This window comes from Lontra canadensis, unplaced genomic scaffold (assembly GCF_010015895.1).
Source record: "Lontra canadensis isolate GAN:19392208 unplaced genomic scaffold, GSC_riverotter_1.0 scaffold63, whole genome shotgun sequence".
Classification (NCBI taxonomy): Eukaryota; Metazoa; Chordata; class Mammalia; order Carnivora; family Mustelidae; genus Lontra; species Lontra canadensis.
The window spans coordinates 7,642,962-7,670,559 of record NW_022631057.1 but is presented as its reverse complement, the minus strand read 5'-3'; the positions used below and the strand labels follow the sequence as shown (position 1 = coordinate 7,670,559).

General features: G+C 37.0%; 1 protein-coding gene and 1 long non-coding RNA gene across 5 annotated transcripts in view; one reads left to right on the top strand and one right to left on the bottom strand.

Moving 5' to 3' along the window:
• Positions 1-508: 508 nt before the first annotated feature.
• The window catches only part of CAMSAP2 (calmodulin regulated spectrin associated protein family member 2), a 117,622-nt gene continuing 90,532 nt past the window's right edge, over positions 509-27,598 (bottom strand). For 2 of the 4 annotated variants that reach the window (XM_032878217.1, XM_032878219.1), the window contains 12 exons: positions 27,403-27,542; positions 18,437-18,530; positions 16,733-16,826; positions 13,893-13,972; positions 13,525-13,594; positions 10,935-13,137; positions 8,624-8,760; positions 7,935-8,155; positions 6,852-6,951; positions 5,990-6,105; positions 4,106-4,224; positions 509-3,448 (listed from right to left, as the gene is read on the bottom strand). In XM_032878217.1, coding sequence (XP_032734108.1) covers positions 3,143-3,448; positions 4,106-4,224; positions 5,990-6,105; positions 6,852-6,951; positions 7,935-8,155; positions 8,624-8,760; positions 10,935-13,137; positions 13,525-13,594; positions 13,893-13,972; positions 16,733-16,826; positions 18,437-18,530; positions 27,403-27,542 — 3,680 coding nt within the window. In that variant the 3' untranslated portion in view covers positions 509-3,142. The remainder of the gene's footprint in view (positions 3,449-4,105; positions 4,225-5,989; positions 6,106-6,851; positions 6,952-7,934; positions 8,156-8,623; positions 8,761-10,934; positions 13,138-13,524; positions 13,595-13,892; positions 13,973-16,732; positions 16,827-18,436; positions 18,531-27,402; positions 27,543-27,598) is intronic. The other 2 variants (XM_032878218.1, XM_032878220.1) reach the window with 1 other exon arrangement.
• Positions 6,041-27,409, top strand: LOC116879772. Its single transcript, XR_004385102.1, has 3 exons — positions 6,041-6,112; positions 18,424-18,565; positions 26,989-27,409. It is a non-coding gene; the product is annotated as an uncharacterized LOC116879772 (long non-coding RNA).

The following is a 27,598-nucleotide window of genomic DNA, read 5'->3' as shown; positions in this document are numbered from 1 at the left end:
GCACTTAACAGTTAGCAACAGCAGATATTTCTTCAGGTATATAGTTGTGTATGAAGACTTTGTTGTTGTTTTGTTATTAGATCTTTTTTTCTTAATTGCTCTGGACTGAATGAATATAATCCGCAAAATCAAAGTGAAACTTAGAGAGTAAATCAAGAACTGTTCATTAGCCGTTCAATTTCAGACGTATAAAGTGTTAATTCTGGCACATTTCAATCATTCACCAAAAGAAAGGGATTTAACATGGACAGAAAGATGTATCATGAGCACAAGCATTTAAACACCACTATGTAGATGATCTGAGCTAAGCACAGAAAATTACAGACTTTTTAACATTGCCTTAAGTCAGTATTCAGACAGTGCCTAATACTACCAAAAGTTGCCTCTTGTGAATATTCAAACTGTTACATTTAAACATAGGTTAAGAGGTAGGAAAGCTATACGATGAGTTTACCCAAGTTCAAATATTAGGGAAAAAACACACTTTATTCAAGAAACAGAAAAGGAGTCATTTGGTGCCATGCTTTTATTCAAATGAAAGGGGAAAAACTACACTGTACCAGGAAATAGCAAATATGACAGTATTTTACAGCACAGCATCTTAAAAAAACCTGTAAGCAGTGCTCTAGAGTGGACAGGTAAGCACACCATACACTGTACATTGCCCCACAGTGTCCATGAAACCATAATTAAAAAGTTGAATTTGGCTTTAAACAGCCAAATAAAAACTGTAACAGTCATCCTAAAACAAAATCGAAAAGTCAAGAGGAATTAAAAGCTTTCCAAAGCTGCGTCAAATAGTATTTGACAGGCTGCGCTGGAAACCATGACAGGTGTTTGGCAAACTTAACTGAATCGTCATCATCATCATCATCATCATCATTTGACCTCTAATGATGAAAGCACCAGTGTGTTTCAATAAGGTTGATGGAAATCTCCAGACTTTATGCAATGCCATAATTTTCATTTGTATAATTTTCAAAACATAATTTTTGTAAAAAGCTGCACCATAATAAAAATCTGCAGACTTAAAGAAATACATCCATATTCCTTCTGTATTAATAAAGTAAAATATACTGAGAGCAATGAACTTTTTTGTGGCAATGTTCACATTCTACCTTTAGACATTATGGACATTCATTGTTGGACACACATAAATTTAAGAAGGGTGGTCCTACTTAGCTTTAAATAATTCCTCTACTGTCTTGCATCCAATTTTTAAAAATTTAATGGCCAAGTAGTATCACAAAGATGACTGATTTGATAAGGGAAATTTGATTGAAAAGAACAAATTTAGTAATGTAAAGTGCTTATTAATTCTCCTTTTGACTATTACCATATTTTGATTAGGTTTGCTTTTCTTTTTTTTAAACTAGGCTTAATCTAAACATGTATCTGACAGTCATTTCCTTCTGTGATAGAAACTGTTGTCTGAAAGGTAAAATGTGCAAGTCCCCATTCTTAATATTCATATATTATATACACAGTATGTATACACTTAAAATATAAGAGTTACATATCCTGGTCTCTTACATGCAAACAGTAGATCACAAATAGTTTTGAGCTACACATATATCTTGCACAGGTATTGGAAAAAAATCTGTGAAATTTTTTTTACAGTTTTAACAAATATACATAAATATAAGAACATAAATTACAGTAAAATATTGACAGCATTTGAGAAAATGTTGATAACCCAGATGCACTGATGCCTAAAGGCCTTATAATAGAAAAGTACAGTTCAGGGACATCTCATTCCTATTCTCTTTTAAAATAAGTAAATACATCATATGAGATATTAGTTATTTCTCTAAACAACTCAATTAGAGAAATGTATATATTTTAGTCTCCACTTCCCACAAAAGAAAACCAACCCCACATCTCATTTATGATACAATACTGTCTCTCCCCTCTACGTTTACACAGTTGTCACAACACTGAAACATAACAGGGTCACATAATCATTCAAGTCTTTTCCTGAGAATGAAGTTTTTCCCCAACTAACCCTCTGATATACATTGTTAAAGGAACAAAGATCATGTAGAGAAGATTTCAAGTGTGTACTTTAACCTAAGCTGTTCCACTTGAAAAGAATAAAAAAAGAAACTCAATAGAAGTAAAATAATGTGAAGCTATTTTAAAATTAAAATGTAGCCCTTTGTACATGTTTAAAAATTCTAAATATAATTTTTATATCAGTTATAAATATAATGTAAAGACCTCTTGAGAACTTGTGGCAGGAAGTCTTACATCTTCAGATTGAAAGACTACTCTCAAAGTGCCCTTCACTTCTGCCAACTTATAAAGTGACTTACTTTAAAAGAGATAGAAAGCCTTTTTTGTTAAAAGAATAATCTAAATTATTCTGAGTTGGCCAGAAGTGGTGTAAAAACAGCACTGATTTAATCAGCAACTTCTTATAACATATTCTTGGTTAAGCTCATGTGGTTTAAAGCGAACCTACTAGCAGCTCTTTACAATACCTCCTTTATTTAATAGAGAAATGTTAATACTTGAGTGAATAATAAATACAGAATTGTAAATACTTAGAATAATTCTTGCAAATGCTCTAACACCATTAAAACATGAGGGTTACTGTAAAACTAAACACTAGTGTTTCTCTTAGCATCATAAGAAAGGTGCGAGTTACCTCTGAAGGGGCATTTCCTAAGCTTGCGGTCTCCCCGTCAAACGAAATACAAAGGTATCTTAGATTAAACCCCCAAGAGAGAAAAACAGCAAAATAAACCATCTGAAGACAAGCATGTACATCAAAAAGGAAAAAAATAAAAAATAAAACACATAATTTGTCATCTTAGCCTTATTTCAGTCATAAGTCCAACTAGTGTCCATGAGAATTCAGTGCTTCAGTGTGTCTCCCATCAAGTAGGCGAACCCGATGACACAAATCTCCATTTGTGAATCCGAACGTTTCCTTCATCACTTGGACTTACCACCTACGTGTGACTCTTCTGCAGTCCAAAATGCTGTGGCTCACGTTCCAGTTGTTCGTGACAACAGAGCTTAATGTTCAGGTGCAATTAATAAAAGTCTTGGTTGGCAATTAGAAAGATTTTCTATAGGCAGGAAAGATGAAGTGCAAATTTACCACGAATGTTCTGAAGCAAGTATTTCCCAACTCCTATGCTTTAGTGGGTAGAAGTTTTTTGGGTGTTACTGGTCTCTTGGTCTGCCATAAATGACTATGAATGGTAATCGCATCAACACTGGCAGATAAAGTTTTAGCAGGTATGTGGCTAAACTGTTTCCTGTCAGAATTATATTTGTAAAGTCCCTCAATCATTTTTTTAGTGATAGATTTAGGGCCTATCCCAGTCAGTTTATTAATTTCTTCAGTTTCTGGACAGTAAGTATACAAAGACCTGAATTGGCAGCCCGAATCCCGGAACAAGATTAAAAAGTTGTTGGCATCTGACTTCTCCATTTCCTTCAAAATAAAAACAAAACAAAACAATAAAAACTCTTAAAACATTTCACTGTATAAAATTTACATAATTGTTTTACACCTATTTTGGTCAAATATTATGACAAGATTCAAAATATAAACTCTGAAGAACAAAAATAAAATGTGTATTATAAAAGCCAAGTACACTTTAATTAACAATGTATGCAAAACTTCACTTCTGAGGTGCTGTTGGCTCTGTGTGGATATTATTATCCTGCAGGAAGATATGAAATGCCTGCTAAATCTTGACCTTAGTCAAATAACCACTAACAAACCAGGCACTGATTAGCAATTTTGCAATACAGCCTCATTTTTAAAAATGAAAACTACCTTACTTACATTTATGAAACATGAACAAGTAGCTCTGGGCAAGAAAAGAACTTACAATTTTATATTATTATCTGAGTCTATCCTAGGCTTAATTAAGTCTGCAGTCTTCTAAAATCCCATTTGAGAGTGAACTAACTCAATCTAAAGTTAAAACATAGCTACAGATCTTCTATATGCTGTTGAAATCCTAGGAGAGGATGGTACTTTCAAGAGTACCAAGAAAGGGTACTTTCTTTTGAACTGGTAGCAGAGAAGACTCCTACAATTTTAGAATGTTGCCAAATTTAGTTTTCATGCAAACATGCTTACCTCCAGTATCTTTTTCTTCTGACCTTCATTTACTTTTCCAGCCAAACAGCAATGAGCTAAAGCATTCTGTATTATGTGCTTATTGGATTTTGCACTGGGTTCTTTGTAGAGCTTTGGTCCTGTGGTAAGAATTTAGCAGCAAAATAAAAATACCATTCCTAAGTCAGAAATACTACTATGTTTAAATTATATAATTGTTCCTATGTTGAGGAAACAATAACAAAAAATCAAAGTCTGTGCCTAAAGGCTGCTGAGTGCTGTATTCCGATCAGAACATTGTTTTATCCACACGGGGAGGCATCTTAAGGATGTTGCCAAGAAAGCTCTGGGATGGCAGTGCTGTTAATCAGATGGGCCGTAATTGCCACACTGTCTGCTTCACCCTCTTTCTCAAGTCTGCTAAGGTTACTGGTGAACTTAAAGCAGAACAGATCGATGAGTAATTACAGCTTCTAAAACGACTGGAAAAGGCTTCATCTTTCTCTTCATCCACATATCTGAGATTTTTAAGCATTTTTCTTTAAATGCTTCTTGGTCTGCCAAGCAACAGAAGCACTTTGTGCCATTTTCCTGGAACATTCCTAATAGGAAGTACAGTACAACCTCCCTACTTCATACTAACTAAACTCTGTCCTGGAACGCAAGGATTGTCCTTATCCTCCACAGTGAGCCAAGAAACCAGTTTTCTGGGCGGGGGTGGGGAGGTGGGGGTAGAAATTTGCCCTGATGGGCAGGCAGCATTTACCTCTTTCTGTGATACCAACCACTCCTACCCTGGCTAATAGCAAACTACCAATGATTCTGCAGTTTGCGTAATTCCTGAAAATTTACAAGTTCCAAGAGCCCTATGGTATGAGCTAGCACCGCACACCACAACCGTGCAGCTCTAGGTTTGAAACAGAGCGTAGCAAATATGCTTGTTAAGTGAGTTTACATAGAGAAACAGAGGGAAAAACAAGGAATTACCATCTAATCCCTGGCATTAAAGGCTGTCCAACTGGCTAAAGGAGGAGTGAAGTACATGGGCAAAGTCAGCAAGTTCTAACCTCCTTACGCCTTCATGGGGCTTCCACTTCCAGTGGGTCACCCGTGGACGGAGGCAGTCTTCACTGCCCTGCACGTTCTCCTATGCCTTTCCACTTTAGATCCCAATGGCTGCTCACATTTCTTTCATTTTCTCTCCGGCCTCATTTCTTTACAAGCGTCTTACATTCTGTTCTTAAATTTGCTTTTGTTTCAGTAATGCCTACCCAAACAAAGGCTCGAAAAGGATCTGATGTGGGGCTGGCACCTTCGGGCATCCAATGCATTCCCCTCAGCTTTTAGAGTCCCTTCATACTTTGTTGTTGTTGTTTAGTAGGCTATACATGGGGCTCAAACCATAGGCCCTAGATCAAGAGTTACTTGCTCCACTGATGGAGCCTGCCAGGTGCCCCCCGCCACTCACATTAATGCGTTTTAAAGATGCACAACTCTAGATATCCGAAATCCCAATGTTAGAGAGGCCTTTGTGGATTCTAGCCTTTTCTCAGTGCTCAGGACCAGTGTAGAGCTGACAGAACCTCTCTAAAACTTCTTCAGACCCAAACCACAGCACAGACATGGTCAGTGTCTTCAAGTAGATGGATGTGGTGTAAGTGATACTGCTAATTTTGTTTAGAAACTGATCTCAATTCACCTGGGACAAGTCACTACCTCCCTAAGTGCAACCATATCACTGAAACTGACCTCCCTGAAAGGGACCATCTGCACTCAGTGTTCTTGTTCAGATTCCCCAGTGTCTAGACCAAGAGAGGAGCCCATGAAACTTTCGTTAGATTAGCCTGTATTTGTTCTCATGACTGTGTTAAATTAAAACATCTCCCTAAAAATACAGACCCTGACCTGTGTATTCTGTTCCAGAAGCCACTGAAGAAGTTGTTGATGCATTTTCCCAGTCCTTCTCCCCATTTCGACTGCCGCAACGACTTGGAGACAAGAAGCCTTCTACAGACTCGGATCTAAATGGTAAATAAAGTATTTTTTAAGTTTCAAACAGAAGAATACTTGGGGGTCAGAAGGGATATTTGTTAAAGTACCAACCAAAATCAACGTAGAAGCTTAAAAAATCAAAAGACGGTTTAACTGCCTTATTCAAGCTGTACACCCACGTGCCTGGACACCACGGGCACTCCTTACCTACTTGCTCACTGAAAGGATGAATGTTTTTCTATATGAAAACTGGCCATTACTGCAACAGGATGTTGATGCAAAAATCAAAACTCAAAACTCATGCCTGTCACTACAAACATTCTCTTTCCACATGGGTATTACAGCGTGACGTAACGAAATAGGGCTTTCAGTTTCTAATCAACATCTGAGAGAGACAGTACAGAAGGGATCTTTCCCAAGTTAGGCAGCCTACTTGGGAATTATTCTAGGAGAAAAAAGTAGAGAGGCTGTCACTTATACAGATGATGTGCAATATCTGCACACTATGATTTTACCAAAACCGTATCAGCAATTACTGTTAATGTTTTATATTTTATAAAAAGTACCTTATCAATGTCAGTAACCCTAAAATCCTAAAAGATAAAAAAGTCAAATATGAATAGCCTCTTTATATTTAAATTTATTTAAACAGAAACACAAATAGTTCCAGTCAGCAAAATTATAAAAATTTGTGTTATGATTCATTCATTATAAAATACAAGATAATTGTTGGAAACATTCTTTTCTGTGAAAAATATTCACGTTATGGATTTACCTTGGAGTCCTCTTGCCTGAATGCACACTCTCGTTATCACCTGTGTTCAGTGATGCCAAAGAAAGGCTAGAGACTGAAAAAACACGATAAATTCGTGATCCTGAATGAAAACAAAATTAGAAATTTAAAAGGAGCAACTAGAAAAGAGTCTGTTCATTAGATAACACCAGCATATGAAAACTGAGCTTCTGTAGTTTTTTTTACTTTTAATCTAAACACATAATATGCTTGCATGCATATATGCACAATTTATTTAAAATTAGCAGTGGTACCTACTTTTAAGAAATAATGATAAAACTAATTGCTGTTAGGATTTATCCCAAAAGGAAAGTGGTAATATGAGACATTGATATTATAACTGTAAGAAAAAAGTTAACAAAAGAAGTTAAGAATAAAATATAGTTAGGGATATCCAGTTCCTACATGGGAAATTAGTTTATTAATTTTAGCCAGTACTGGGTATCAAAAAATTTTGTTGGCTAGAAAAGGCAGAGTTCTCTTTAAACCGTCAATGTTATATTATTTTTTCTCAGTTTTAGAGTTAACTATGGGAATTCTCTAAACCTTCCCACAGGGTTTAGTTTTAATAAAATATATATATTTTTAAAAGTGAGTATGTGTGCTAAATTTTAGAATACATTCTCTCAACTCCAAAAATTACAGATTTGGACATTTGACCATTTCCGTCTTAAAGAAGGGATTCATGAACTCTTGCTTCTATATTCATTATACCAATGTGTTTCTTATGTATTTCTGTGCACACAGTGTTTATCCTTAAATGGACAAGTATGGAAAGGGAACTAGCAATTCCGAGAGATTATACCCGAGGGCAGAGTCCCTGATAGGTTAGGATGCATCCTGGACACTTCAGCACTCACATTGGCTCTACTGAATATATGCGTGCACACATAACACAGAAGTCATAAACAAAACTACATTTGCTCATTTTGGTTTTCCAAATTAGGAGCATGCACCATCTCAAATTGTGGATCCAATTTAGCATACCAAAGCACAGTCGAGTTAGTATGACAAACCAGGCTGGTGTTTTTTTATGAACAGACTCTTCATAATAAGCTGTGTTACCTGGAGGACCTTTTATTGGTGTTTTGGGAGACTCGATATGATCTCTGTGAATAGATTTTGGGCGCTGTTTTTTTTGTTTTGCTATTTGAGGACGGGGTTTAATTACTGTATCCATGTCTTCCATTAGTTTCAGTTGTTTTCGCCTCATATACTCCTGTCTGATAAATTCTCTGCGCGCTCTCTCATCTTCCTTCTTCTGACGCTCTTCCTCAGTTTTACGCCTGGGAAACCAAACGGTTGAATTTCTTACTCTGCACACTAAAGAAACCGGATACTGGGAGTATGGCTTTGATGCGAGAAGGGAAAATTACTACGTTTCAGCACCTTGGGAAAAAATGGTTTAAAATTCGCTTGAGATAATTTAGATCATTAAAATATACATAAACATACCATTAGTAAATGATTGCTTTTTAAAAATATGTTTATGTGTAAAAACCCGTGAAGTTAAATTAATGTTTCTGGAGAACGTTACTTTGAAATGCCTCAAACTCAGGATAAAAATGTACAAGCAACCAATACTTTGGGAAAATAAAGCAACTCGTACAAGCACCAGAAATCAGCATTATGTCAGTTGTCTCCAGACGCTGCAAACATCTGAACAAGCTGGTGGGGGCCCTGAGGAAGCAGAGCCTCAAGTACTGCCGCCCGGTGGCTCTCCGATCCAGGGCCCGCATGTCCAGAGTCTTTACCTCGTTTCCTCTTTCTTATGTTCCATCTCTGCTTCCAGCTGCTGTTTCCGAAGCTGAGTCTCCTTCTCCCTCCGCAGTCGTTTCTCCAGCAAAGCTGCTCGTTTCATTGCCATGTCATTCTCTGCTTTTTGATCATCCTAAGCATGGATTTCACGGAAAAACGTGAAATGTTATGGGCACCAGTACTCTCATTTTCAGTTGTGGTCACATTGTCTAGTCATTCTTATTCCAGCCCCACCCTATGCGGACACGTTCCAGAAATGAAGAAGGAAGAAGTGAATCGGGGCGCCTCGGTGGGCCAGTTGGTTAAGCAGCTGCCTTGTGCTCAGGTCACTAAGCGGGGAGAGTCTGCCTGTCCTTCTGACCCACCCCCCCCATGCTTGCTCGCCCTCATAAAGCGGTAACAGTTCTATCAACTACCAAACGACACTTAAACTTACTTCTTAATTACATGTTTCAAAACCTAGGAAGTTTGCAAAGAACAACCATAAAAAGGAAAAAAAAAAAAAGGGCGGCGGTTTTTCTGGACCCTAACAAATAACTTAGAAGTAGGGAGTTTTCTCTTAGTTTTTAAAAATTGCGTTCAAACTAGGGCACTGAGCTGGCTCCGTCGGAAAAGCAGGCAACTCTTGGTCTTAGCGTCGTGAACTTGAACCCCACGTTGGGTGTAGAGATTACTTAAAAATAAAATCTTTTAAAAAATTGCATTAAAATTGTATTTAACATACATGCTCAATAAAGGAAATTCAAGTGAAAGTACCCAGAAATTAGCTCTATGGTTATATAGCACATAAACCACTGCCACGTGACAGAATGGACACCAAGGTATAGATGTGTGCCCTGTTTCAGGACACCAAGGTATAGATGTGTGCCCTGTTTCACACTGAAGGATTCTCTCCCCTTCCGTTTGCCCTTCTCTGCAAGGAACAGGGGTACCTGGGGTCTCTAAAATTGGTAAACTGTATCTATCTTTATTTACAGTAGCATTCTATTAAAAATTAGTCAGTTTACATGGTTAAGAGACAAAATATGTCTTACATTCAAATTCTCAACTTTAAAAGGGGCTAACAGGCAATCACCCTCAGATCAACTTTAAGTTACAAATTTCCAACATTAAATGACCAAAAGTAAAACTAGTGATGATAATCACTTCAATGTTCTTGGGTTCTTATTCCTATTGTTGTTTCAATTTAAAATCTTAAATTATAAACATAAAATCTTATAAATTATATTTATAAATTACAAATAAATTATAAATTATAAATTGTAAGTGATAAATGCTATTGAGTACTGTCTTTTTTCCTCGTATTCAAAATTGTGGAGCTAGACAGGATCAGAGATGATCTTACTTTAGTTCCTTAATTAAAAAAGAAACATGAGTAACAGATCCACATGTTTCTGATTATTAAAAAAAAATTCTTTCCTATAGGTAATCTGGAAAATATAGGAAAACATAAAGATGAAGAAAATGGATAATTAGAAAAAATTAAAAATATTAAGCTTTTTTTGTTTTTCTAGTACCTATGATAAATTTTAAGAGCTTGACCACCAAGAGGTGTTATTGTTCAGTATTTGTTGGCTGGCTAGTTTCCAATATCAATATTGAGATTAGGAGTCCTACGCTAGACCTTTATCCAGTGCTTTCAAAGGAGTTATTACTGTTCAAACTATGTATGTTATTTTTAAATGTTTCACCTTACCAGGTTATCTGGTCAATTTTTTTAAACGTTTTTTTTTAAAGATTTTTATTTTTATTTATCTGTCAGAACAAGCAGGGAGAGCAGCAGGCAGAGGGAGAAGGCGGCTCCCCACTAAGCAGCGAGCCAGATGCAAGACTCGATTCTAGGACCCAGGAATCACGGCCTGAGCCGTGAGGCAGAAGCTTAACCCACTGAGCCACCCAGGCGTCCCTTAAAACTTTTTTCAAGAAATAAAACATATAAGGAAAGAAAATTTTAAAAAAACTAAAGTATACTTACAATGCCAAATTATGTGTTTTTTACAAACTGACAGCTCTTTGAAGAGATCCAAATAACTTCACATTTTTTTTAAAGGCTTTTATAAAAGCAAGCAAGAGAGGCAGAGGAGTAAGAACAGCATATCTAAACGTGTACCACGGCCTTGGTGAAGGGAAGATCGTTCAGTGTGCTTGGATGTTAGTACAGTCCACCAAGGGGAGCCCCTAATGTACTTCAGGTTTAATGGCAGGCTCGTAACAAAAGGGACTACTACTAAAAGAGGCAAGCACATCAGCTAAAACCAAACCCACTGAATGATGATGCCCCCAAACAATGAAGATTATTAATATTACCTTAAAGAAGAATCCACAGCATACTTTCTGGTCATCATCAAATTGTTCTTTATCACTTTCTCCATCGTATTTTTCAACAGCTACATCAGCCTTTTCAGGAGGTTTCAGATCTGAGAGGGAAACTTCAATCAGATTAACATTTTTAGGAGCAGCCGGAGGGAAAACAGGTTTAGGAGGAGGCTCTGCAGGCTGGTTCAGCTGGTCCTCATTTGGCGTCAGTCGGACCGTCTCTGTGATAGGCTGGGACAGGACTTCGGAAACCGTTGACTCAAGAGGCTTAAGCTCCTTTTCTTCCAGGTTATGCACATGCTGCCCTGCGGGCCCTTTGGATTCCAGTTCCTCCTTTTTAATTTCTTCCTTAGGTTTGGATTCCTTTAACTGAGGCTCTCCGTCATCCCCAAAACATACAAATGACCGAGTCTGAATAGGAACTTGACTTGGTGAAAACCTCCGTAACCGAGGAAGACTATCCACAGACCGAGGGGGAGTCAGGGTTCGATTCAAAGGCGTTATTTTTAATTCATTTGGCCTAGGAGTCCTCTGATTTTTAACAGAAAAAGATGTGCTCTTCCTGTTGGAAGACTGTGGGGATGGATGGGTAGGACGGGGGGCGTCTGACGAGAAGGGCGCAACGGCTGACGACAGGCCTGCCTGCCGGGAAGGTTTAAAGTCTCGGATCTGTTTTTGTGGAGAGGGCTGAGGAGGTGAAATCACCCAGGACTGCTGCTCCCTCATCTGCATCAGCATCTCCTGCTGAAGTGACAAGCGCTGCATTTCTTGCTGTAGGAAATGGAGAGATGAATTTAACTTCTCAATGGACTTTGTATATTCTAAGATCTCTCCCTCGTTTAAAGTGTCCTCCGAGGGGCTTGCCAGGTTCCACTGCTTCTCTGGGTCAACGGGTGTGGTTGGAGACTTCAGCCATTTGGCCTGAGGGTTCTCCAGGCTTTCCTTCAGATCTGCCAGAGACTTACTCCTCTGTCCATTCGCCTTCTGGGAATCCTTTTCTTTGGCTCGATCGGTGTACACTTTCTCATCTTCTGCCCCGGCTGCTTCCTCTCGAAGAGGGGAAATGCCGTCCCCTCTCTTTTTCACCACAGTAAGAAATGCCGTCCTTCCCATCTTCTGCCTCTGCTTAGTGAAAGCGGCCTCCATCTTCTTCTTCTGGGCTTCTATCGCACGCCTCTTTTCTTCCAACTTCATCCTTAAATGCACCATTTCAGAAGCCAACAGCTGGGTGGTGTCCCGGCCTTGTGGAAGGCCTGCTTCTTCTGGAATTTGTCCCCAAGCAACCACGTGTGGAATATTAAGTTCAGAACCTTCTGGTGTAGTTTTCTGAGAACTGCTCCCGCTACTTTTCCCATCAGTATGATTCAGTTTCCTGAATTTCTGTTCGGCAAAGCTGGTCATTTTAACTCCGGAACTAGAAGAAGCACTGCTACCTGGCTGAGACTTGGTACTTACAGTACTTGGACAAGGACTCAAAGCGTCTCTGGGGTTGCTGGTTCGAATATCATAATCCTGAAGAAATTTGGAAGCATCATCCATGTCAGAGTCTAAGCTTACAGTATAATCTCTCAAAGAGGAATCTTCATCCATAGTTTCAGGGATGTCTTCTGAAGGAACGTGAATTCCAGTGTCTACTTCAGTATTGTCAGTTACAGGACTCAAGGCACCTTTTGTATCAGTTATGTTATCAGGACTAGACTGATTTAGCTTGATGTTTGAATTTAGGATACTCATTTCCTGGTTATGAAGAAAGAAGCCATTAGCAATGTGGTCTGGCTGAGATGTATGGGGAGATTTTTCAGTATCATGAATTATTTGTAATGCTTCTTCAATGCTTGGTGTCTCAATCTGATTGCCAAACTCATCTAGAAGTACTCTATTTTGTAAAGCTCCATTTGGAAGCTTATAATGAATATTCTCGTTGGAATTCAGTTCATTTGTATTAAGGGGCATGTACGACTTGAGGCCACTGTGAGAGTCTATATTAAGTTCTTCTTCAATGCTTTCTGCTTCCTCTTCTCCATTTACTGGCTTAAAGGACAAATTTTTCCTAATATTTTTAGATACACGATTATTGTTCAATGTAAGTCCTTCATTACTAATAGAACGAGTGATTCCTCGGTTTGGAGTGGATTTGTGTACAGTATTTTCTTTATCAAAAGAAATATCAAATGAAACTCCATGCACTGATGATCTAAAAAACATTTGAAGAGAAAATCCTTAAACACACCCAGAAAAGAAATGATTTGATACCTTTTAACAATTATTTAAATTTGTATTTCCTTTCTTTTCCCATTTTGCATAATCCTGTTGTACTTAAGGTAAGCACAGGGCTACTGGGCTACCTTTAACATTTAGCCCCTCTGAACGCTCAGTCATCTGCCTACATTGCCCTTTTCAAAGTGAGGTACTAATTGCAACTTGGCTATCAACAAAAATAGAATTAGCATTTCTTTCTCTTTTTTTAATGACTGAAGTATAGTTGACAATGTTATATTAGTTACAGGTGTACAATACAGCGATTCAATAAATAGCATTTATTGATAATGTGAATATACTAAAAATAATTCCCTTTGTTTACCTTTTCTCTTTGGGCCATGTCCCTATGAAACCATCAACATAGGACATAGATGAAGACCTTCTAATTCCTCCTTCAAATGTGAAAAAGAAATAGTCATTGAAAGTATATAAAAAATTTTAACTTACAGCTTAACAGATTTCAAATATTTCAGGAGTCATTAAGAGCATTAAAAAGTAGGTATATATGGAGAAATAGAGATAATTCTATTAAGAAAAACAAGCACAGAGAAACCAATCAACTTTTTAGTGTATATACAACACTTTTCAAAAAAAAAAAAAAACAAAAACCAACAAAAAAACCCGCATATTTTTATTTACATTTATTCTCAATCATTTCCCAGTTAACCTAGGTTTTTTCAAAAATATTACCTGAAGCTGAAGAATGAGCTTCGGGGCGTGAATGTCTAGAAGGCAAATGATGAGAGTGCATAAAGGCAGCTCCTTCCCCACTGCAAGATAAAATAAAAACATTTTAATATGTTTTTCTTTAATATAAACTTTATACAGAATGGCTGAAATTAGAAACATTATCACCTCTGACTCTATCAGAATATGTATCTCTATGTATTTTATGTCTCTTAGTCAAAAGGCCTGAAATATTTTCATACACATCTCAGCGTCCTTGTGAGATAAGATATAGCAATTATTTTCATTTTACAATGAAAAAAAACTGAGAAATGAATAAGTTAAATGAAAGTCATCAGCTGGAAATACTTAAATCTCCAGAAACTACAGGTAAAATAAACCTTGTAAAAGATCCTGACAGCTTCCCTGCTCACGGGCTTGTGTCTGTACATCTCTAATAGTTACATCAAAGTTAATATGTTGAGCTGCACCTTAAAGACCTCAATGCCTATAACGATGTGAAGCTTTCCTATTTCTTAATTCCACCTCATTCGAATTAATGCAAGGGATTGGGTAGTCTGTTTCTCAAATTATCATGACATTTGGCCCAAATTTAATTTTTCTCCAACTTTCAAGTCTGTAGCCTAACTTATAGTCAAGTGCAGAAGTTACACATCCCCACCCCCAATCAGTTGAGCATAAACTGGGGAACAGGAGTATGTAGTGACTTTTGTAGTCCCCCTACAGATCACATTATCTTTTGGCTACTGTAAACTGAGAACATGAACAAGTCAACCAAAAGATTCAAATGAAACAACAATCTTCTGTTCTTACTATTTAATGAAAGCTTAACCAGTGAGCTTTTCTAAAGGCAACAATACCTGAAGAACTTGCATAACCTTGTTGTCTCCAAAGCAAATGCTTATCTGTTTCCATGTGCCTTTCCCCCCCTAAACTTTTTTCAGAGGACTATCAGGGAGTACTCACCTGCCCCCGTCATGTCTGTTTACGTTAACCCTCCCTCTAAAATCACTGCCCCTGTTCTACTTTCCCGTTACAGCTATGAGAGGAGGCTAATCCTGAAGATACACAAGTTAATAATAAAGATATATTCACTCTTCTCCAGATAATGGCTAAAGTGTTTTAAAATCCTATTAATTGCCACACTTTTACATTTGCATAGAAAATTTTGATCTGGTGTAACTGCTGAGCAGGTTAGTAGTCAAGTATGTGGATTAGCTGCTACAAATGTTTCTTGCTTTGCCTGTCTTCTTCATTTGTTTTCCCCTCATAACTTCATTAGTTAGGGACACTCACATTTGTACATGTGACTGCAGTTTTCTCAGTAAGAGTGGAAGCTTTTGACTCCCTTCCTGGAAAGTTCTACAGTGGGGGAACTCCAGTGGACCACATGGAGACTTACAGAAATGGGAGGATTAGTCGGATCCTAAAATGACATCTACACAGTGTCTCTTCAAGGAAAAGAATTTAGACTTCCATCTGCTAGGAAAAATGAGTAAGAACAGCCACTGAGATATCTGAGAAACAGAAGAGAGGAGGCTTCCAGAGGGCCTGAAGACATTTTCCAGTGTCAGAAATGTGAAGAGTATCCAACTAAGGTTCCTAGAAATAGTAACTGTGGGATGATCTAGCCTTGAAGCAAAAAGTTTAATAGTACAGTAGTCATAACCTAAATTTTCAAGGAAGAAAATGTCACTATGTAACCAACCCAGGAAAACACCAAGAAAATTAATATAGAAAAAAGTTTCCCATGGGAAAAAATACAGAGAAGCTCCTAGATCAGCAATATCCTAACTTAACATCTTTTTGTAAAATCTGAGGCATAGATACAGAATAGAAAAGTTAATGGAAGTAGTAAGAAAAGCCACAGTAATAAATCAGAGGGTAAGTGAAGGAAAATGCTTTCTTAATCAGTAGGAAGTACTTTACAGACATCAGCCAATCCAGAGTTGAGAAGCCCTACAAAGGCAGTGAGAGTACCGTAAGGGTTCTGTCAGTGTTCCAGTTTCACACCCATTAGCACCCACTTGAGAGAGAAAATTCTTAAATGTGTGAGGTGGGTGACAGCTCAGAACAAGTTCCTATTTTTATGTTAAGCCAAGAATTTATAAAGAAAGTACTTTGAGTTGCCTGCTCAACAATTTAAAAATGTATTTTTAATGGATCTGCTTGGATTTCTAAAATGCCACAAAATACAACAATTTTAAACTTAAAAAAAAAAGATAAATTAGGGAGTCCAAAGTCAATATAAATTTTAGGTTCTAATAAATATACCTAAAATGCTACTTACAGGATCTGCTGAAAAACATTTTTAAACAAACTAATGGGTCTATCATATGTTTGGGTCAGAAGTTAGGATTATCCTGATATTAAATTTTTATTTTCAGTTCAGTTCCTGATATTAAGAACTAAAGCATCACATATAAAGATTCAGTATTACAATAAACATTCTATTGTAATCTTTGGTTAGCTACAGTAACCAGCAAATAAAATAGCAGGGGAAACTACCTCAAAGATTAAAAAAATAAAAAAAAAATTAAAAACCCAGATAGAAATTTAAAATTCCCCCCACCCTATCATTTAAGCAGTTCTCAAAGATAAACAAGTTCTACAACAAAAGTTTGGTTTTAAGCTGATTATCTGAACCTCAGAACATATTCTCCCACTTTTGAGTATGATTCATAAAAGCCTATGTATGAAACATCTTTTCTGTGTAAATTCAATTACATTTATATTAAAACAAGCTGTAATACTGTAAGCTAGTTAAAAACTAATGAAATTTTATTTTGATTTCATTAGCAAATGGGATGGAAAAGTGAAAATGAAGTCATTCTGGACTCTACCTTGAAGTGAAGTCAGAACTACACGAACTATCCAAGATGTTTGTTTTGGCTGCATTCAAGACCGGAATTGAAGGCATATCATTCACAGGTTCAGCTACAATAAAAGATGCAAGGCCTCAAAATGATGTATTTAGCATGTTTCCACCATTTCACGAATTTCCATTTTCCTTTATTATAGCATATGCAAATTTTCAAAGGCAAAATTTAAAACTCTTCTTGAAGTTCTGGTTGAAAAAATTCACTTAATTAAGCCTAATTAGGGGGAAGGTAAGGGGGAAGCCTAATATAAATATTTAAAAATAAATCCGAGTGTCTGATTTTGCTAAAGCTTTCACAGAACTTCAGTTACATATGGTAATTTTTGTTTCTTTATGAAATAGTTGATATTTTGGTAATCAAGAAAGAATTTCACTGATCAGTAATTAACCCCCCCGCCCCCGTAGAGTTTTTATTTTTATAAATGACTCTGGGGAAGACTCCATTTGCATTTTGCCTTTGAGACCTAATGTAATAGCTGTTGAATATTTTGAATAGTGGGTTTCACAGATAAAAATCACAGAACACAATGTAAGTGAAAATTCTATATTAATTGTAAAAAGTTGTACAAATATGGTTTATGATAATTACTGAAGACACCTGACTTTATTACATGGCCTTAGGGAAGGATCTTAACTTCTTTGCAGGTACACTTTGATACACAATGGTTCAATAATCAGAATCTGCCCTAAGCAGTTTAGAGATGGAACAGATGAAATACTCTTTATTACATAGTTCACAGAATTTTGCCCGAGATACATACAGTGGGCACACTGGAAGCAAGCTCATTCTACTCACTACAGTGACATGCCTTTCCCTTGACTATATATTTTTTCCTCCTTCCTGATCTTTTTCTTTAATTTTTTGTTTTGTTTTGTTTTGTGAGGGTGAGGAGATAGAGGAGAAATAAGGGTAACGGTGAGGAACAATACAAAAATCTGGAGCCAAGGAGAGCAGCTCAGTGACTGGGATGCACAATAACTGTGTTTTTGTTTCACAGGGCAGCCACTGGCAGCAGAAGCAGGGGTCCTGTGGTTATGCTGGAAGAAAAGTTCTTTAGTGGAGCTAAACTTGTATTTAGAATCCTTTTCCCCCAATAGAAATAAACCTCTTGTTTCATAATGGAAGCCAAAGGAAGATTTGTTTTAGGGAAAAAACAGGAAGATTTTTTGTTCTTTATTTCTAGGGATCTTTACGGTAACCCCTTTGTTTTGTAATTTAGTTTTCTTATTATGTACAATCAATAAATCATGCTGTGTAATGATCATAAAACATACCAGGCTTAAAAATATGTATATAAGCCTTTTTATGGTTTAAAGGTAAATTCAAATTGCAGATTAAAGCCAAGCCATCATTTAAATGGAATCAATATTAAAAACACAGCATCTAACAGGGAATAAAAGCTAGAGATGGGGTAAGAGAGGCAAAAAGAAGAAAGCAGGCAAGGAGTTGAAGCTAAAAATTCCACAACATAAAGCTTCAAATTCAAAGCTGTTTTCTCCTATATCATCCGTCTCACAGACAGCTTAGTAGCTTTAAATATTAAGATATTCAGAATTTGTAAGGCTAACAGCTGTTTTATAACAATAATAAGATTCCCTCAAAGCGAATAACCAGGGGAGATTAGATAAAGTCTCCATTTTGTTTGTTTCCAGGAACAGCCACTACCTCCTTGCGGACGAACGACACGGGGCCGCACAAACGAGGGCTTCACCACTTCGAACCACCAGAACAGCTCGGCCATGAACACCAAATAATTACTCTACGTAAGAGAGTTAGGAAAAAGAGAAAAATCAGGTAAGACTTGACCAGAAAGTAATGATAAATACAATTTTATTCTGTTTTACCTATTAAAACACAGGTTTAAATCTCATCCCTTCATACACTGGAGTGTATCTACTCTAGGCTATTAAATCTGGGATGCAATATTCACGCTTATAGGTAAAATTTATAACAGCCATTCAAAACTTCTTTCCTGCTTTTCTCTATATGTCCAGAACAGTAGTCCAATTTACGTGGCAGGCATGGGTACTTCTAACCAGAGAACCTGAGATTATGTGTAAGGCACTCTTCATCCAAAGTCAATACAAACAACTTAAACAGCCTTTGACACTCTGAAGAGTGGCTATCATTTTAAAAAAAAAAAAAAAAAAAAAGCTCTTTCCAGATCCCTAGAAATTTCTCCAAAACTTTATCAGGTATCTACATGCTTGATGATGCTAGCCTCAACCAGGCATGAAATAACCGAAAGACTAGATCGTTATGGCTAATTATTAATAATTTTGAAATGTATATACAGAAACATTATACAATATGTCAACCTAACTTTGAAAAGTTATTAGTAAGTTAACAATGTCATTTGCCTTTTACGATTTATATTTGAAAATGTGAGTAATTTTTAAAATAGCTTAAAATTGTAAGAAAAGACTGAGGGTCCTCAAAAGCACATTTCCAAAACAAGATTATATTTTAGGATGCATACATCATAAAAGCTATAAGCATGAAGAATTACTTTAATTGTAGGCATCTAGCAAGTTTAAAAATTAGCACTATACAAAATCTGTTTTATAATTACTTAAAATAATATGCCTTTAAATTTGGCATCAATAAAATTATCAAATTAGTATTTAATAAGTGAGGTTTTATTTCATATTAAATTTTAGTTTTCTTATTTTTTTTTAAAAGATTTTATTTATTTATTTGACAGAGAGAGATCACAAGTAGGCAGAGAGGCAGGCAGAGAGAGGAAGCAGGCTCCCTGCTGAGCAGAGAGCCCAATGCGGGGCTCAATCCCAAGACCCTGGAATCACGACCTGAGCTGAAGGCAGAGGCTTTAACCCACTGAGCCACCCAGGCGCCCCTTAAATTTTAGTTTTCAAAACTATCATTGGAAAGATGGGTGTTTTCCAATGCCATGCCTTCCTCCTACCTGTTTTTTTGTTGTTGTTGTTGTTGTTTTAAGATTTATCTATTTATTTTATTTTATTTTTTATTAATAAATTTTATTTTTTTTAAACATATAGTATATTTTTATCCCCAGGGGTACAGGTCTGTGAATCGCCAGGTTTACACATTTCACAGCACTCACCATAGCACATACCCTCCCCAATGTCCATAACCCCACCCCCCTTCCCAACCCCCTCCCCCCATCAACCCTCAGTTTGTTTTGTGAGATTAAGAGTCACTTATGGTTTGTCTCCCTCCCAATCCCATCTTGTTTCATTTACTCTTCTCCTACCCCCTTAACCCCACATGTTGCATCTCCACTTCCTCATATCAGGGAGATCATATGATAGTTGTCTTTCTCCGATTGACTTATTTCGCTAAGCATGATACCCTCTAGTATCTATTTATTTTAGAGAAAGTGAGACAGGAGTGGGGGGAGGGCAGAGGGAAAGAATCTCAAGCTGACTCCCTGCTGAACGAGGAGCCCGCCCAGCGGCTTGATTTCACAATCCTGAGATCATGCATGATCTGAGCCAAAATCAAGAGCTGAGCCACCCAGGTACCCCAGTCCTACCTGTTAATTATGAATAATCCTCAAAGCTCTATACACTCTCATTTAGAGTTCATGTACTCTCTGTTTTCTCATATTTAAGCTGGTGACTTTCAAATATTTATCTTTTACCTGATAGTTCCAGAAGGCTATTGTGTATGTAGAAAGTGAAGGAAAGAGAAGAATCAAGGGTAAATCAGGTTTTTGTCTTCAGCAACTGGTAGTACCACTGAAACAGGAAAGACTGGGATAAATAGGTAGTGGAAGGAATGCTGAGTTAATAGCTTTGAGATAGTCATTAGGCATTTAAATGGACTTGTCAGATAGGTGTTTGAACGTAGGAGTCTAGAATGTTACAGAAGACAAGGCGTAATGGTGAACAGAATTTGGTAGGTTTCCTAATTTCAGCATTTGCTTTTAACTATAAATTCCCAGAATACGGGCGCCTGGGTGGCTCAGTGGGTTAAGCCGCCTTCATCTCAGGTCATGATCTCAGGGTCCTGGGATCGAGTCCCGCATCGGGCTCTCTGCTCATCAGGGAGCCTGCTTCCCTCTCTCTCTCTGCCTGCCTCTCTGTCTACTTGTGATCTCTGTCTGTCAAATAAATAAATAAAATCTTTAAAAAAAAAAAAGTTCCCAGAATACTCAAACATTTATAGACAATACATACTATTTTAAGCAGTTGTTGTAATTTGTGACTTTTTTTTAAGAAAGGAAATGAGAATGCTTACTATCCCAAAGGCTGTGTTGGATTCCATCCCGGCTAACCTTCAGAAACTTTATATTCTTAATTATATGCTTTTCTCCTATATATTCTTCCCTTCAATTGAATCTTCCTACTTAGCTTTTTAAAATGCTCAAATCTCTCGTATGAAAAACAAAATGAAACCTTCACTCAGTAAGTTTCTTCTCACTCCCACCTTCTTACCTCTTCTTAAACTTCTCTAAGGTAGACCTATGCTAACAATCTCCTTTCAGCCTTCTGGATCCCTGATCCACTCCAGTCTGGCATCCAGTCACATCATTCCTCCAAAACAGCACTGGCTCAAGTCACCAGTGACTTACATTTGTTGCTAAATCAAACAGATTTTTCAGTCTTCATCTTACTTGACCTCCCAGCAGCATTTGCTACTCCTGATGTCTCCCCTCATTGGAAACTGCCATTCATGCCCACCAGCTACCAAATGACTCCCAAATGTATTAAGTGTACTTACATATGAAGTGGCCTAGAGAGCATTTTCTCTTGGATATCTCAAAGGCACCTCAAATGTCTGGAATTGAACTAGGGATCTTCCCCACAAATCTGACCTTATTCCAGTTTTACCTGAATGCATGGCATCACTATCCCAGTGTGCACACCAGAAGCCTAGGAGTGACCCTGATGCCTCCTACTTTCTCCCTCCCCTATCCAGTTCATCACCAAAGCCTGCAAATTTTGCATCCTAAATATTTCTGGAATCCACCCACTTCTCTTCATCTTCATCATAATCACTCTGATTCAAACTGTTTTCAGCTCTGATTTAGAACACAATAGCTTTTTATTTGACTATTAGGTCAAACAAACTTGAAAATGCAACACCCCTCCCCCCACTTCCACTGCTGTTGGGAAACTGACTATAGGCTACAGAAGGGTAGAGGGTACATGATTCGGTCTCTTTTTAATTTCTCCAGCTTCATTTAATACCACATTCTCCAGAGTTCCTCATTTTACCCATCAGACTATTAAGTCTGGAAGGACAAAGATCATGCTCATCATTGTGTCTTCAGTTTTTTTTTAATTATTTTTTTAAGATTTATTTATCAGAGAGAGAGGGTGAAGAGTGCATAAGCAGGGGCAGCAGCAGGCAGAGGGGAAGCAGGCTGCCCACTGAGCAGGAGGCCTGTTTGCTGGACTCAATCCCAGGACCCTGGGACCGTGACCTAAGCTGAAGGCAGACACTTAACTGAGCCACCTAGGCATCCCATATATCTTCAGTTTTTAAAACAGTACATAATAAATGGCCAATACATACTTATTGAATGAATGTATAAATGAATGAATAAATACATAACAAAAAAGATCAGTTGGCAAAATACCAAACTGTTGACAGGACAGGGAATATCTCTGGTAGTAAGATCATCATGATTTATAATTTTTCTTTATATTTATCTCCATCGGATAATTTCTAAACTCAAAGTATAACATTATATTTAAAGTATTGGCCCTAGGTTCCATTCTATTAGTATAGTTAACTGAAAGCTGTCTATATCTTTTGGAAAAATATTAACACTCAACTAAATTGTCAACTGATACATTAATATTTTAAGGACCTTGGTGTTTGATATCACTAAACATGAAAGAAATGGCAATCAAAACCACAATGAGATATCACCTCACACCTGTCAGAATGGCTATCATCAAAAAGGTAAGAGTAACCCTTGTACGTTTTTGGTGGGAATATTAACTAGTACAGCCACTATGGAAAAGAGTATGGCAATTCTTCAAAAAATTAAAAATAGGACTACTATAATAAGGGGTACTTGGGGGTTGGGGCCTCTGCCTTCAGCTCAGGTCATGATCCCAGTGTCCTGGGATTGAGCCCCGTATCCGGCTCTCTGCTTAGCAGGGAGCCTGCTTCCTCCTCTCTCTCTGCCTGCCCCTCTGCCTACTTGTGATCTCTGTCAAATTAATAAATAAATAAATAAATAAATCTTTTTAAAAAATAATAAAAATAAAAATAGGACTACTATATGGATCCAGCAATTCCACTTTTGAGTATTTATATGAAGAACTGAAAACAGGATTGAAGAGAAATCTGCATTTCTTTGTTCACTGCAACATTATTCCCAATAGCCAAGATACATATGGAGACAGCCCACATGTCTGTCAATAGATGAATGGATAGAGATGATGTGGTGCATAAATACAGTGGAATATTATTCAGCCATGAGAAAGAAGGAAATCCTGCTATTTGCAACAACACTGATGGACCCTGAGGGCATTATGCTAAGTAAAGTAAGTCAGAGAAGACAAATTCTGTATTATTTCACTTATACATGGAATCTAAAAAAGCTGAACTTAAAGAAACAGAGTATAGAGTGGTATTCACCAGGGACTGGGAGGCTGAAGAAATGGGGAGATTTTGGTTAAGGGGTAAAAACTTCCACTTATAAGTGGAACTATAATCTAATGATTATAGTTAACGAGATATGTATTGTATACTTAAAAGTTGCTGAAGGCGTAGATCACTACAAAAAAGAAATGGTAAATATGTGATATGATAGAGGTGTCAGCTAATCCCTGGTGGTAATCATTTTGCATACTTTAAACTTATACAATGTTGTATGTCAATTATGTCCAATAAAGCTGGAAAAAAAAATACTTCAGTAAGATACTGTGTTTGGCCACAAGATGTCAGCATAGTGAGAGAGTTTTCCCAAGTAACCAAATGATCATTTCTTTCTGAATTTATGATGATGAAATAGCAATAAATCTGTTACCATATTCCAGGCATGATACCAAATAAATTTCATTTAAAAGCTTTCTTAACTTTTGGTTAAAACAATCATCCAACTATATATTAACATTCTTAAACAATTAATGCAGAAGAATATAGATATACAGAACATGGAAAACGGATAATCAAGTCAAAAGATGGGTAGAAGACATGAACAGACATTTCTCCAAAGAAGACTTACAAATGGCTAACAGACACATGAAAAAATGTTTATCATCTCTAGCCATCAGGGAAATTCAAATCAAAACCACATTGAGATACTACCTTACACCAGTTAGAATGGCAAAAATTAACAAGGCAAGAAACAAATGTTGGAGAGGATGTGGAGAAAGGGGAACCCTCTTATACTGTTGGTGCGAATACAAGTTGATGCAGCCACTTTGGAAAACAGTGTGGAGATTCCTCAAAAAATTAAAAATAGAGCTACTCTATGACCTGGCAATTGGGTATTTACCCCAATGATACAGATGTAGTGAAAAGAAGGGCGATATGCACCCCAATGTTCATAGCAGCAATGTCCACAATTGCCAAACCGTGGAAAGAGCCGAGATGACCTCCAACAGACAAATGGATAAAGAAGATGAGGTCCATATACACAATGGAGTATTACTCAGCCATCAGAAAGGATGAACACCCAACTTTTGTATCAACATGGATGGGACTGGAGGAGATTATGCTGAGTGAAGTAAGTCAAGCACAGAAAGTCAATTATCATATGGTTTCACTTACTTGTGGGGCATAAAGAATAACATGAAAGATATTAGGAGAGGGAAAGGAAAGGTGAAGGGGGGGATCGGAGGGGGAGACAAACCATGAGAGACTATGGACTCCAAGAAACAAACTGAGGGTTTAGAGGGGAAGGGTGAGCCTAGTAGTGGGTATCAAGGAGGGCATGTATTGCATGGAGCACTGGGTATTATATGTCAACAATGAATCTTGGAATGCTGCATTAAAACTAATGATGTACTATATGGTGACTAACTAACATAATAAAAATAAAGTATGCTTTAACTGCTCTCCCCCAAATCCTAATATCTCACTCAGAAGAAACCACTGTTAACAGTTTTGTGTTTATCCTTCTAATCAACCTTCTTCTATGCATAGATCTGCATACAAATAGAAAAAAACTTTTTTTTTTTTTAAGATTTTATTTATTTATTTGACAGAGAGATCACAAGTAGGCAGGGAGGCAGGCAGAGAGAGGAGGAAGCAGGCTCTCCGCAGAGCAGAGAGCCCGATGCGGGGCTCGATCCCAGGACCCTGGGATCATGACCTGAGCCGAAGGCAGAGGCTTTAACCCACCGAGGCACCCCAGAAAAAACCTTTTTAATATATAAATTACATCATGCTATAATGTTGCTACCCACTTTATTCACTTAATAACATCTTGGAGAGCTTTCTGGATCAACTCAACTTTAAACAGTAAAAGTTTAAACTTTAAACAGCTCAACTATATTAAACATTTTGTGTCCCTCCTAAGATGAATTATTTCCAACTATTAGTCTTAAAATATTCAATGGAAGTCAAACTCATGGTTCTAATAATTTAATATATAATACAGAAAGTGACCAAAGCCTTTTCTATAGACAGTTACCTATTTTTTTTTCTTCTTAATCCCCTTTACTTCACCAATCCTTCTACCCACCTCCCGTCTGGCAACGTACTAGTTTGTTCTCTGTATTTAAGGGTCTTTTTTTTTTTTTTAATTTGTCTTTTTGTTCATTCATCTGTTTTGTTTGAATAAAGTTATATGGTATTTGTCTTTCTCTGGCTGATTTCACTTAGCACTATACCCTCTAGGTCTATCCATGTTGTTACAAATGTCAAGATCTCATTCTTTTTTTATGGCTGAGTAATATTTGTGTGTGTATATACACAACAACATCTTTATCCATTCATCTGTGGATGGACACTTGGGTTGCTTCCATATCTTGGCTATTGTAAATAATGCTGCAATAAACATAGGGGTGCATATATCTTTTCAAACTGCTGTTTTCATTTTCTTTGGGTAAATACCCAGTAGTAGAATTACTAAATTCTATTTTTAATTTTTTGAGGACCCTCTATACTATCTTCCATAGTGGCTGTACCAGTTTGCACTTCCACCAACAGTGCACAAGGCTTCCTTTTTCTCCACAGCCTCACCAACACTTTTTTTCTTTTTGATTCTAGCTATTTTGACAGATGTATCTGTCAGTTAAATATGCCTGATTTAAGAAAATGTCTTTATATCTATATCATGCCCAGACTAAGTCAATTTAAACATCAGGGCTATATATTATTTAATGGAATTCAAAGGTAAGCAACTTAAATTTACTCAATCTTATGTCTCAATGTAATTAATGAAATGAGTTCTTTGAGACTACAGAAATAGTATTTAATTTTCTTAACAGGTGAGTGCCAGAAAAGGCATTAACAAGATATGTATGGAAAGAGTTATTTCCTATCTTCAATTTTGATAAAAATGGCAAGGTAGAAGCCTTCAAAATAAATCAGTGTTTTTCTTCTAATGTGTCAGACAGTGGGGAGTGGGCCCATTCAGGGTCAATAAGAATAGTGGCTTATTTTAGAAAGGCCTTTACCTTTGGCTTTGTCTTCTACCTGTGGTGATCCATGGGTGAAGGAAAGAGAGATCAGAGAGTAAGAATGACAAGAACCATGAGGTATTAGTATCATGGTAAGAGGGGTCCATTAGCAGTTTCAATTAAAGTTGACATTGAAACTATGAGGAGAACGATACAAAGTTGTTCCTCTCAGCCAGACTTAAAAAAAAAAATCTATTGTAAGATTATCTATCCTTGAAACTCTAAAGCGGAACTGGTAAACTTTAGGCAGGTCCATAAGATACGAAGAAACTTCATAGCTGTGAGCTGCTGGGAATACCGAGGTACTAGGTCACATCACAAAATTTTGAACAAGCGACTGCCTTTTAACTTGCAGCTCAGAAGCAGTTACGCGTGACACGTCTCTCTTCACCACTACAAAGTAAGTTCCATCAGAACAGGGAGGATCTTCGTTTTGTTGTTCACTTAGCTATCCCAACCACCCCAAACACTAGGAGCTCAATAACTGTTTCCTTTCAGAACACAGTAAGCAGTGGCCTACAGCTAACAGATAGTGTGTGATATTCTGAAGCAAGGGGACAAATTCATAAAACTGAATTCCTCTTTAAGAAGGTTCATTTCCAGACTATTTTAATATTTTCCTTTCCCTCTTTCTTTCTCTAGGTTTTATCTCAATTCCTGGGACCTTAAGGATTCCTTCTTCCCATATTCCACAGTCCTGCTGAATGCTAAAAGTGAGCGGAACTTCCTTCATGCTCCCAGCATACCATAATAGCATCTGTCTAAGATTCGTGTAGTGACTTATCCTCTATTTTACTAACTTTAGGACAACAGGTCAGTTTTGTACCACAACTTTTCAGTTTAGCTTTGTATTATAAAAGAAACCCATAGCTAACAGTGTATTAAAACCTAAAATAAGCAGAAAACTAAAACTTTTTTCAAAAGCTTATTTGACTGATATTATAGTTAATCTGTAAACTTATAGTGACTATGCCATTTATAGATCTAGTTACATATATATTTTTTCAAAAGCTGAAAGCAAAACAAAACAAAAACACCAAGAATTATTTAATTTACCTTGATGGATGAAGCAGCATACAGCATATCTTCCAGGGTGAAATGGCAACACTGGTTCAAATATTCTTGGCAAAATTCTTGAATCAGCTGTAGATTATACAGGCTATCAGCCAAAGACATGGTTTCTTTCAAACAAATATCTTTAAATAGGAAAAGAGAGAGGTGATGACTGTGGGTTAATTTGATAACATACATT